At 51.2% G+C, this 12059-nt stretch overlaps 1 protein-coding gene across 5 annotated transcripts in view; it reads left to right on the top strand.

Moving 5' to 3' along the window:
* The window catches only part of AK1 (adenylate kinase 1), a 43386-nt gene that overhangs the window by 11503 nt on the left and 19824 nt on the right, over nucleotides 1-12059 (top strand). Inside the window, exons 6-9 of one of the 5 annotated variants that reach the window (XM_038745656.1) lie at nucleotides 1301-1492; nucleotides 1726-1816; nucleotides 3265-3320; nucleotides 9533-9572. In XM_038745656.1, coding sequence (XP_038601584.1) covers nucleotides 1301-1492; nucleotides 1726-1816; nucleotides 3265-3320; nucleotides 9533-9572 — 379 coding nt within the window. Of the gene's footprint in view, nucleotides 1-1300; nucleotides 1493-1725; nucleotides 1817-3249; nucleotides 3321-7057; nucleotides 7148-7921; nucleotides 8030-8501; nucleotides 8580-9532; nucleotides 9573-12059 lie in introns of those variants that run through there. The other 4 variants (XM_038745655.1, XM_038745659.1, XM_038745657.1 and 1 more) reach the window with 4 other exon arrangements.

Below are 12059 nucleotides of genomic sequence, written 5' to 3'. Positions count from 1 at the left end.
GTGAAGTGACTTGCCCGAGGACACACAGTCCTGCCCTCACAAGCTCTGGAGCTGCTGCTAGTTTCCCAAGACCTCTATGAGGCCTTTCCAGCTTCTGACCCCAACAGGGAAGCAGTGTGGTCTAGTGGATAGAGCCCGGTCCTGGGAATCAGGAGGGCCTGGATTCTATACTATACATATATAGTAATAATAATAATAATAGCATTTATTAAGCACTTACTATATGCCAAGCAGTTCTAAGCACTGGGGAGGTCACAAGGCGATCAGGCTGTCCCACTGGGGGCTCACAGTCTTAATCCCATTTATTGAGCGCTTACTGTGTGCAGAGCACTGTACTAAGCGCTTGGGAAGTACAAGTTGGCAACATATAGAGGATGACTTTTGCGTGTTCTCAATCAATCAGTCAGTCAATCAATGGTGTTGATCGAGCACTTACTGTGTGCAGGGGAGCTCGGGAGAGTACAGTACAGTGGCGTTGTTAGACACAATTCCTGTCCTCAAGGAGCTTACAGTCTAGTTAGAGAGGTTATGGACATAAGTGCTGTGGTACTGACCTTCTTTCCTGAGCCCGTTGTTGGGTAGGGACCATCTCATATGTTGATGATTTGTACTTCCCAAGTGCTTAGTACAGTGCTCTGCACATTGTAAGCGCTCAATAAATATAATTGAATGAATGAATGAGGCCGAAACAAGACAGAATGGGTATCAATTGTGTACCCAGTGGGAAGATCCTGAGAGTCGAGAGATCTGGGCTGTGAATCCTTATCCACCCCTTGCCTGCTGTGTGACCTTAGGCCAATCACTTAACTTCTCTGGGCCTCAGTTTCCTCACCTGTAAAATGGGGAATAAATTACCTGTTCTCCCTCCCCCTTGGTCATGTGGGACAGGAACTGTGTCCAACTTGCTTGTCTTCTATCGACCCCAGCAATTGGCACATAGTAGGTGCTTCATAAGTACCACAGTTATTATTAATTGCAGCAGGAAGGATTTAGGTTAGATGCAAGGAAAAACCTCCTGATGTACAGGCAGTGAAACTCTGGGAGAGATTGTGGAAGACCTAAACCCACCTGGGAGAGTTTAGATACAGTCCTGCCTGGAGGCAGAGGGATAGATGAGATGATCTCTGGAAAGCCCTTCCAATTCATTGCTACAACAGGGAGCCAGGGGATGGGGAGGAGGAGGAGGAGATGGAGAAGGACATCGAGGGCGAGGAGAAGGAGGCTGAGGAGGAGGAGGAGGAAGAGACAACTCAGGAGACTCGGGTATGATTTGACTTTGTCCGTTCCACCTCTGTGGCAGATAGGCTCCCCAGACCTGGTGGTCTTTCTGTCCTGCTCCAGCCAACGCTTTCGACAGCGGCTGGAGAAAAGAGCCTCCCAGCAAGGCCGCCCAGACGACAACTCTCGTGCCATTCAGCGGCGGGTGGAAACCTTTAAGCAGAACATCAGCCTCATCACCAAGTACTATCAGGAGAAGGGGACCATCGAGCGGGTGAGGGGCCTCACCCGTGGGGCAGGAGAAATGAAGCCATCACAACATGCAGCCGGGAGCACGGGGCAGGCTGGTGGAAGGGGTGGAATGGACACATCTACCCCTTCTTCAGGGCAACATTCTCCCAAACCCCCTTCTCTGACTTCTCATACCCCTCACACTGTCTCTCTCTCCTCTCTCCTAAACTGCTCCTCTTTCCTCACTCCCTCGGTCCCTTCCCCTTCCCCCCACAGTTTGACGCAGACAGGGAGGAAGAGGACATATTCCGGGACATCAGCTCGATGGTGGAGGAGCGGCTATACCCCAGACAGCTGGACCCCACAGGTGATTTACCACCACGTACCGTCCCTTCCCCTTAGGGGCTCCACCAGCCTCTCACACCCCCTACCAGCACAGTTGGGGAAACCGAGGCAGAGAGCGGGGGAGCAGTTCACATCATGACACTCGGGGGAAAAGGAGACCTAGGTAATTTCACTTTTTTTTTAAATAGTATTTGTTAAGCACTTACTATGTGCCAGGCTCTGGGGGTAGATACAAGTTAATCAGGTTGGACACAGACCATGTCCCATCTTCGTCCCCATTTTACAGATGAGATAAGTAGAGAAGTGAAGTGACTTGCCCGAGTCATACAGCAGACAAATAATGGAGCCGAGATTAGAACCAAGATCCTTCCAACTCCTAGGCCCCTGCATTATCCACAAGGCCACGGTGATACTCTGCATCTCCCTGGCCTCCTTGGGAAGAGCTGCTCCTAGCCAGTCCCAGGGACACTCTACAGGTCACAGCTCCTCCTTCTCTAAGGCTCTTCCCTTTCCCACCTCCAACTTTGGCCAGGTTAGGGCTGGGAACTGGGACACCAAGCCTTGGGTCTCATCCTTCTGGATTTTTCCCAGAAGAATCACTTTGGTGGCACTGAGATTACCTGAGGAAAATGGCCGTGAGGATTTCCCCTCACATTTTCTTCTTTCCCTCTTCACACCTGTTAGCCAGGAAAGCAGGAGATGCACCTTCATCTTCAGGCTTCAGTGGGCTTCAAGATGGAGGCCGTTAATATCTTCATGGTGATCAGCTCAATCCTGTATGACGTGTCAGGGAGTCCTTGCTCATCCCCTCCCTGCTCCTTTGCGTGTTAGAGGAAGCCTCTGGAACCAGCATATCAAGAGAGGTCGGGGGAGGGACCAGAGGTGGTCTCAAGAGGGGAGAAAAATCAGGCTGAGCCTAATGCGTCTCACCCAAAAGCTACTTGACTTTCCCAAGACCCTGCAGGAGGGAAGGCGGACTAGTGGTATACTCAGTGGCCCATCCAGTCACTTTGATCACTCAGGCTTTGGGGGAGCTTGAGTTCTCTCTGGGCTTCTGGGTTTTCCTTCTCCTAATCAATCAATTATTTGAGCATTTTCTGTGTCCAGTGCACTGTACTAAGCACTTGGGAGAGTACAATATAGTAGACACAATCCCTCCTCATATCGAAGTTAGAGTCTAGAAGTCTAGTATAGTCTAGTAGAGTGTAGACTGTACAGTCTACAGTCCAGAACAGTGCTTGGCACATAGTAAGCGCTTAACAAATACCATCATCATTATTATTATTATTAGAAGACTTCCCCCATCTTCTCTCCCTCTGTTGTCTCTGGTGCTTTGTACAGTGCCTGGCATATAGAAAGTGCTTAACAAATACCGTTAAGCATTATCATTTTCCCTCTTGCTTTGACCACTGGACACATGCTGGTAGAGCTGGAGTTTCTGTCTTTCTGACTCAGGGTATTCCCGCACAGCTGCTTTAGAAGCTGAACAGGAAGAGGAGGAAGAAGAGGAAGAGGAGGATGGGCAGGTAAGGCCCCAGTGCAGCGCCCAGCTCAAGGGATCCTGTCTGCTGGGCCGGTTTCCAGGAGCTGGGCTAGGCTCACCCCACTTCTCAGCAGGATTAATATTATCCACCCATCACCAAGTCTCATAGCTGATGAGGGCTCTGGGCCCTGGAGGTCATGGACAGAACAGAAGAGGATGATAGGAAGGGATTAGTCCAGGCTGAGAGGGAGATTGCTAGTGACAGAACAGTTTATCCATTATTCAGTCATATTTATCGAGCACTTACTGTGTGCAAAGCGCTGTACTAGGCGCTTGGGAGAGTACAGTATAACAATAAATTGTCACATTCCCTGTTTAGTGAGCCAATTCCTCACATCTGATGCCTATTTCCAGAAGCCCCACTCCTTCTGTAGGGGTGGCAGGATGGATCTGGGGAGAGAGTTGGTCTAGATGTTGAGATTCCTGAGTTCTAGGCTCACTCAGCTCTGCCTGAGATGTGCTGTTAATCTTTTTAATCTTGGGCAAATCCCATAACCTCACTATTCCTTCTGTGCCTGGTTTTCTCCACTGATAAAAATGGGCTACAGGGTGATACTGTAAGGACTGACCAATTACTCGGTGCTATAACCCTACCGGGGATGTTATTGTTGTTATCATTAAAACTACTTTTTATTTCTCAGCTGGATCTGGTCTTTACACATTATTGTAATGTAGGCTTTAATCAAGTTTTATCATCTAATGTTGATGAAAAAGTCTCCTCTTTCTGTGACAGGCAACCGGCAGTATTGCCCCTATCTGAAGTCGGTGGTTCCTTTCAGGAAATCGCTTGAATCGCTCAAGTAAATAAATAAATAAATAAATAATGGCATTTATTAAGTGCTTACTATGTGCAAAGCACTGTTCTAAGCGCTGGGGAGGTTACAAAGTGATCAGGTTGTCCCACGGGGGGCTCACAGTCTTAATCCCCATTTTACAGATGAGGAAACTGAGGCCCAGATAAGTGAAGTGACTTGCCCGAAGTCACACAGCTGACAATTGGCAGAGCCGGGATTTGAACCCACGACCTCTGACTCCAAAGCCCGCGCTCTTTCCACTGAGCCACGCTGCTTCTCAAGTTTCATCTGGGGAAGCAGCAAGACCTAGGGGATAGAGCCCAGGCCTGGGAATCAGAAAGACCTGTGTTCTAATCCCAGGTCTGCCACTTGTCTGCTGGATGACCTTGAGCAAGACTTCTCTGTGCCTCAGTTATCTCATCTGTAAAATGGGGATTAAGACTGTGAGCCCCATGTGGGACAGGGACCGTGTCCAACCTGATTATCTTATATCTATCCAGCGCTTAGAACGATGCTTGACACGTGGTAAGTGCTTAACAAATACCATCATCATTGTTGGGATTTTTCTGGCCTTCAACCTCCGCATTTGCTTGGGCCCCCACCTTTATTTCTTCCTCTGATTTAATCTAACACTGACAAATGGTACTTTGTCAGCTGTGTCACTTAACTTCTCTGTGCCTCAGTTACTTCATCTGTAAAATGGGGATCAAGACTGTGAGCCCCCCATGGGACAACCTGATCACCTTGTCACCTCCCCAGCGCTTAGAATAGTGTTTTGCACATAGTAAGCACTTAATAAATGCCATCATTATTATTACTATTAAATGGTAACAATGCGAGCATCCACCAAGAAGCATCTAATACTCTGTGACTGTGATCTGTGAGCCCACTGTTGGGTAGGGGCCGTCTCTATGTGTTGCCAACTTGTACTTCCCAAGCGCTTAGTACAGTGCTCTGCACACAGTAAGTGCTAAATAAATATGATTGATTGATTGATTGATTGAGCTAAATCTCCTGGTTTCAATGGCATGCTTAGGTTTTCTGCCCCCTGGGGCAAATTCTTGATTGAGTATGCACCACCTGGGCTGAAGGTCCCATCTTCCCTCCCCTCCACCCACCCCGACTCCTCCATTTCCTACCAATGTTTTGGGTTGTGCAATCCCCTATCCCCATCTCTCCTCCATCCCCTGGGCCAAAGCACACACCAAAAGCAAACTACCGAGGGAGGGTGAGTGTGGCTCTGTGTGACCTTGGGCGGCAGCGAGACCTTGAGCAGCAGTAATGATAATAATAATTATTATAGTATTTGTTAAGCATTTACTACATGCCAGGTGCTGTTCTAATCGCTGGGGTGGATACACGCAAATCGGGTTGGAAACAGTCCCCGTCCCACGTGGGGCTCACAGTCTCGATCCCCATTTTCCAGATGAGGGAACTGAGGCACCGAGAAGTGAATTGACTTGCCCCAGGTCACACAGCAGACATGTGGTGGAGCTAAGATTAGAACCCATGACCTCCCAGGCCCGTGCTCTATTCACTATGGGGCACTCAGCTTGGTCCTGGTATCCATTGGGGAAGCTACGATTCTACCCCCTTTTTGGGTTGCACTGGGACTCCCTTCTCACTCCCCCATGCCTGGAGGATCCCACTGCTAGTGACGGTGACTATGGGGAAAATAACAATTATTATTGTTATTATTACTAATAATTGGACTCGTGTGTCTGTTGAAGCCCCGGGGAGGGTCCCAGGGTCCCGCTGGAGCATAGTGACGACATTCTCCCTCCTATTTAGATTGTGAGCCCAGTGTGGGACATGGATTATTTCTGACCTGATTATCTTGTTTTTTCCCTGGCTTGACATATAGTAAGTGCTTTGCGGTCTAGTGGATAGACCACAGGCCACGGAGTCAGAAGGACCTGGGTTCTGATCCCAGCTCTGCCACTTATCTACTGTGTGACTTTGGGCAATCACTTCATTTCTCCGTGTCTTAGTTACCTCATCTGTAAAATGGAAATTAAGACTGTGAGCCCTAGGTGGGACCGGGACTTTGTCCAACCCAATTACCTTGTATCTACCCCAGCACTTAGTACAATGCCTGAAACATAGTAAGTGCTTAACAAACACCACTATTATTACTATCACTACTAATAATAATAAATACCACAATTATTATTACTTGAGGCCCTAACCCTCAGACAGTGAGACGGGGAGACACGTTCACACTTGTTAGAAGGGGGTCACCCTAATGAATTGCAGAGGTCACTTCTGTTTACTCCCTAAGGGACGAAGGAGGAGTGTCTGAGTTGTCACTAATAATAATAATAATTGTGATATTTGTTAAGCCAAACACTGTTCTAAGCACTGGGGTAAATTCAAGATAATCACGTTGTTCCAAATGGGGCCCCACAGTCTTAATCCCCATTTTCCAGATGAGGTAACTGAGGCACAGGGAAGTGAAGTGACTTGTCCAAGATCACACAGCAGACAAGTGGCGGAGCCAGGTCTAGGATCCACGTCCTCTGACCTCCAAGCCCACGCTCTTGCCACTAGGCCGTAGTAGAAAAGAAAACACAGAGAGGAACGGAGATGTGACCCGAGGAGTCTCGGTTCCGATCCAGTGGCCTGAACCGCCCTTGCTGGTGAGCCCGCCTCCCTGTCTGTGGCTGACCCTGTGGGCCCACCTGCCCAGCCTCCCCTGCAGCCACTCAGGTCGCTCCCTCTGCTTTGCCCATCTCCGCTAGCCCGGTCCCCTCCGGGTCACTGCTCTGCGAGGTACATCCCTGCACGCGGCCTGGCTGGGCGGAGCAACTCCTGCTCCCCCCTCCCCATCCCCATCCCTCTCCCCATCCCGCGCTGAAGCTGTCAGAGATTCCCCTCCCGGCATGCCGTGCGCAGTGACAGCGTTATATATAGCACTAGGCATAACCGGGGAAGGGACATGAAGGACAGCGGGCTGCGGGGGACAGGACCTGCCTCCTGTTGACCCCTTTCACCATCCCCCGTGCTGCTCCTAGAGGTCAGTGCCAAGATCTTAGAGGGGAGAGGGGGAATGGGGTCTCTCTGGGGGGAAGGGCAGGGGGAGCCGGTAGCCCACTCTCTCCAAGGTGTGACTGGGGCAGGGGGTGGTTTTTGTAGTCAGGGTCCACAGTAGCCCCATTGTGTGGCTGCCGGAACGGCCCCCATGACCAGTCTCCCCTCCCTGAGGTTTGTCCCGATGTCAGCCTGTGCGGGCGTGCATATGTGTGTGTGTCTGTGTGTTTGGGTCTTATACCCTCCCCCAGCCCTGCCCTCTTCTCCCTGCATTTGTCCTTCGTGCTTCCGGCAGGATCCGCGCTGTCGGAAGCCCCTGGCAGGGGTGGCGCAGGTATCCCGGTTGCCTGGGTCACCTTTGTGCTATTCCCTGGAAATCCTGGTCGACGCGCGTCGCCTCCGTGCACGGAATGCTGTGTAGCCGTGGAGGAGTGTGGAGCTGCGAGGGTCGTTGTCAGTCTGTGGCCTTGCCTTAGTGGTGGTTACGTATCCCGTCACGTCCGGGTGTCTTTGCCTCACTGCAGTTACCGTGCTAGCCCGTGTCAGGACATGCCCTTGCCAAATGGTTGAAATTATTTGTGTGTGTGTGTCTGTGTGTGTGTGTGTCTTTATCTTTGCCTCGTGGCATGTCCCAGCCTGATCTAGATCACATATTAGCCGGTGTTTCCGTGAGCAGTTGGGGATTGTGTGTTGGGGAGCGTGTTCTGTCTGTGGGTCATACTGACAGGCCTCTGAGGGGAGAGTGGTGGCTTTGGGGCTAAGGGAGCCTGGTGTCATGAGTTTGCTGGGCCTTAGCTGGGTCCTCCCTGGAGGTGAGACAGCGGGGAGCCGGCGGGTCAGAAATGAAGGGCATTGGCACAGCAAAGGGGTAAGTGGAGAATTCCTGGTATCCAGGAATCCCCCAGCAGGTCCCCGAGGGGCCACAAACCCAGACCTCAGGTCTCAGCCATTCAAGACTCCTGAAAGCAGATACTCCTGGCACCTGCATGGGGTTCTCTTCCCTTCCTTCCTGGGGAGGACCCTTCTCTCGCCGCCGCCCCCCCCCCCCCCCTTCCTGGTAGCGTCCATCTAAGGATCCTCAGGTTGCCAAGGAAACAGATGCCTGAGCACCTCCCCAAGTCTGGCTTCTCTCTCCAGGGCCACCCAGGAAAAGGGAGGGGTGTGGGGAAGGGGCTCTGAGGGGGCGGGCAGAGTCTTCCCAGTGCCAGCCCTTGAACCATCAGATGAAAGGGGAAGCTTGCGAGGTCAAAGGGATGGTTGGTGAAGGCAAGGAGTGAGGTGGATGGGGTCCTGAAGTTAACCCTTCCACCCCTTTCTCTGTTGCTGCTACTCACTCGACTCTGATCCCTGCCACACTGCACCTCAGACTGGGGAGCCCAGGGTGCAGGTCTGGAGACCTGACCCCGCTCTTAGAACAGGTGCATACTTAGAGCGGGAAGCAGGCTGGTGCCATAGGGCTGCTGCCCTTATTAGGAGTGGTCTTGGGGAGTGAAACCCAACCCCCGTTCCCCTCACCCCCACCCACTCATATTCCTTAATTTAAGCCCAAGGAGACTCAGCCAGGCCCCAGCGAAGGAGGCCCCAGCTATCCTGAGCCTTCTCCGGGCTCCTGGATACAGGGAGGGGAAGCTTGAGGGGAAGGAGGGGGAGAAGGGGAGGAAGAAGAGGATGCATCCCAGGACGCAGTGATCTTAGCTCCTTAGAAGGCTCTGGTGAGGGTGAGGGTGGGGATTTGTCGGGCCCCAGGCTTCTGCCAGTGGGGCACTGATGGTGGGTCCCTCGGAGATGGAGAACTTGGATCCTCAGCCCTTCTGGGCGTCTCTCCCCTTCCCAGAACTGTCCACCGGCAAGGCCATGCTCAGCTCTCCTCTCCCCACTTTGGCTGGTGGGATGCGCTCATTGTTCAGCCCCCTGGGAGCTCTGTGCAACCTGGAGTCTCCAGGGAAAGGGAGTTGTTGATCACTCCAGGAGAGCTAGAGCGTCAGCAGGGTCCTTGTGGGGAGAAAAGGGGAGGAGGGATCCGGCCCCAGAGAGGGGAAACACTGAGCTGTTTGATTGGGTCCAAGGACACCCCCCGCCTGCCCCGGGTCCCTGCCCTGGGATCGTCAAGCTCCACTTTCTCCCTGGGAACCACCAGGTGTGGGAAGGGGCTGAAACACACAGCTCCCCCAGTAGACAGAGCGAAATTGGAACCCAGCATATTGGAGTCAATAATTCAGGGGGAATGAATTAATCATGGGGGTGATGGTGGGTGGGGTGGTGGTGGAAAGGGATGGACATTTTACTCCAGGAGGAGAAAGTCTGGGCCATCTTTTCTTCCAAAGGGGTGTGACTCCCTAGGGCCCCCTCACCCAAGTCTTTTGCCTTTCAGAGTGAAGGATTCCGCTGGCCCGATCTCAGCAGGATGGCAGGTATGATCACATGCAGGGGGCATGAGGGAAGTGGGAGGAAAGAAGGGAGATCACCGAACATTGGACTTCCAGCCTCTGGCTCTGGCTCCCCTTCTCTCTTCCTCTTAGGCCCCCTCTTTTCCTTCCCTCCAAATTGTAAGTTCCTGGTGGACAAGGACTGTGTCTACTGACTTTGTTTCATTTTCCTCTCCCAAGCACTTAGTACAGTGCTCTGCACCCAGCAGGCACTCAATACATACCATTTATTGATTCCCAGTTCCTCTGCCTCTTTGCAGCTTTCTCCTCTGCACCCATTTCCCTCCTGGGTTGGTTTGATCCTAGTGTCCCGGGCTCCCTCTCCTTGAGAAGGAAGTTCCTTCCCCCATACTGTTCTGCTGGAGGCCAGGGGTCACCAGAGAAATGCCAGCCGGTTCTTTGGCACTGATCTGATTTCCCCGTCCTGAGTGGCCCCTTTCTTGGGTGCCAGTGTGAGTCCTCGAAGAGCTAGAGTCAGTCTGCAGCCTTGATAAAAATGGGCCAGGAACCTGGACCATAGGGTAGAGTATTAATTTCTCTGTCCTTTGATTCATCTGCATTTTATCCTCTCCCTCTATATGTAAAATAAAATAAAATTCATTGATTTGTCCAACCTGCTGTAATTATATTCAACCTCCAGTATTCAGGACAGGAAACTTAGGAAGCACAGAACTTAATTTGAAATATACCCACTTGCTCTCCTCCTGAATTGGGAGATACGTACACCCACATGCTCTCTCACACACATGCGCACGCGCACACACACACACAGAAATAGAGTGACACAAACACAAGAGAGGATTGGGTATTCATGGTGGAAACTCTCAGACTTGGACTGTGAGCCCCATATGGGAAAAGAACTGTGTTCAACCTGATTATTTTCTAACAATCAAACAATCAATGGTATTTGTTAAGCACTTTCTGTGCACCAGGCATTGCACTAAGTGCTTGGGAAAGTTCGATATAACAGAATTAGCAGGCACATTCCCTGTTCAAAATGTGCTTATAGTATCTACCCCATTAATACCATTAAAAAATTTTTTTTAAAGAGGGCAGTTGGCTCCCTTTAGTTCAGAAGTAGCTGACTGAAGTGAGAGGTCTTGTATTATACTCTCCCAAGCACTTAGCACAGTGCTCTGCACACAATAAGTGCTCAATTAATATAATAATAATGATGGCATTTGTTAAGCGCTTACTATGTGCAAAGCACTGTTCTAAGCGCTGGGGAGGATACAAGGTGATCAGGTTGTCCCACGTGGGGTTCACAATCTTAATCCCCGTTTTACAGATAAGGTAACTGAGGCACAGAGAAGTTAACTGACTTGCCCAAAGTCACACAGCTGACAAGCGGCGGAGCCAAGATTTGAACCCATGACCTCTGACTCCCAAACCTGTGCTCTTTCCACTGAGCCACACTAATATGATTTACTGACTGACTGACTGGAGGGCACTGCCCCCCGGGCAGTTAAAGCAACCCATCCCCCTCAGCAAGGGTGGGAAAGACCACCTGCCTCTAGAGCAGTCTGGGACACTGAAGGCCCACCCACCTCCCCCTTAGATCCCTGCTGGAGGCTCCCATCTTCCCCTTGGGCCTCATTTCTGGCTCTTTTTCCACCTCCTCCTCCTCCTCCTGGGGGGTCTCCTTCCTGAGAACGTCCTGGACTCCAGGGGCCATCTACAAGGTGTGATTTAATTTTAGAAGCTGTAATCAGGAGACCTCTCCTATGTCTCCAGAAAGCTTGGCCACATGTTCCTCTCCCTCCCCTGGATTTTATTTTTAGAGGCCACTCAGTCCCGTAGTCCTGTGCCTGGAAATTAAGGGACAGGCTGAGGCCTGCTAGGTAGTGGTGGGAGCTCTGCTGCCTCCCGGTTTCCTGGAGCTCTGCCTAGTGACCACAACTGGGACTATTCAAAGGGGATGCCAGGTTGGCACTGCCCCAGGGCTGGCACTGATTCTCTGTCATTACTGGGCCTCATCCTAGGACCTGTAGCTGTTAAAGGGGCAGGAGCTGTTTGGACCCTTGGCAGATCAAATGCAGCCGTTTTGGGACCTTTTCTCCCCCCCTTGATTATATATTAAATCACCATTTCCCCCCACTGATAATCTTCCATTGCAGTGTCAGTTTTTATAGTCTGGGTTGATAGAAACAGAACAATCAATCAATCCCTTCCCTTCATGTTCAAGAGACCACTGCCCACCCCAACTTCCAAGTCCTTCTGAAATCATAACTCCTCCAGGGGGCCTTCCCTGTTCTTTCATTCATTCAATCATATTTAGTGAGCTCTTACTGCGTGCAGAGCACTGTACTAAGTGCTCGGGAGAGTACAATATAACAGTAAACAGACACATTCCCTGCCCACAGTGAGCAAGCTGTCTGGTCAGTGAGAGGGTCAAACGCTGGGGAGACTCCCCTGAAATGGGAGTCCCTTCATTTGTCTCCCCACCCCAGCAAGGCAGAGGCTGTTCCCCTG

This window comes from Tachyglossus aculeatus, chromosome 4 (genome assembly GCF_015852505.1).
Source record: "Tachyglossus aculeatus isolate mTacAcu1 chromosome 4, mTacAcu1.pri, whole genome shotgun sequence".
NCBI classification, from domain to species: domain Eukaryota; kingdom Metazoa; phylum Chordata; class Mammalia; order Monotremata; family Tachyglossidae; genus Tachyglossus; species Tachyglossus aculeatus.
Note: the sequence above shows the minus strand (reverse complement) of the source record. Positions and strands in the feature narration are given on the sequence as shown.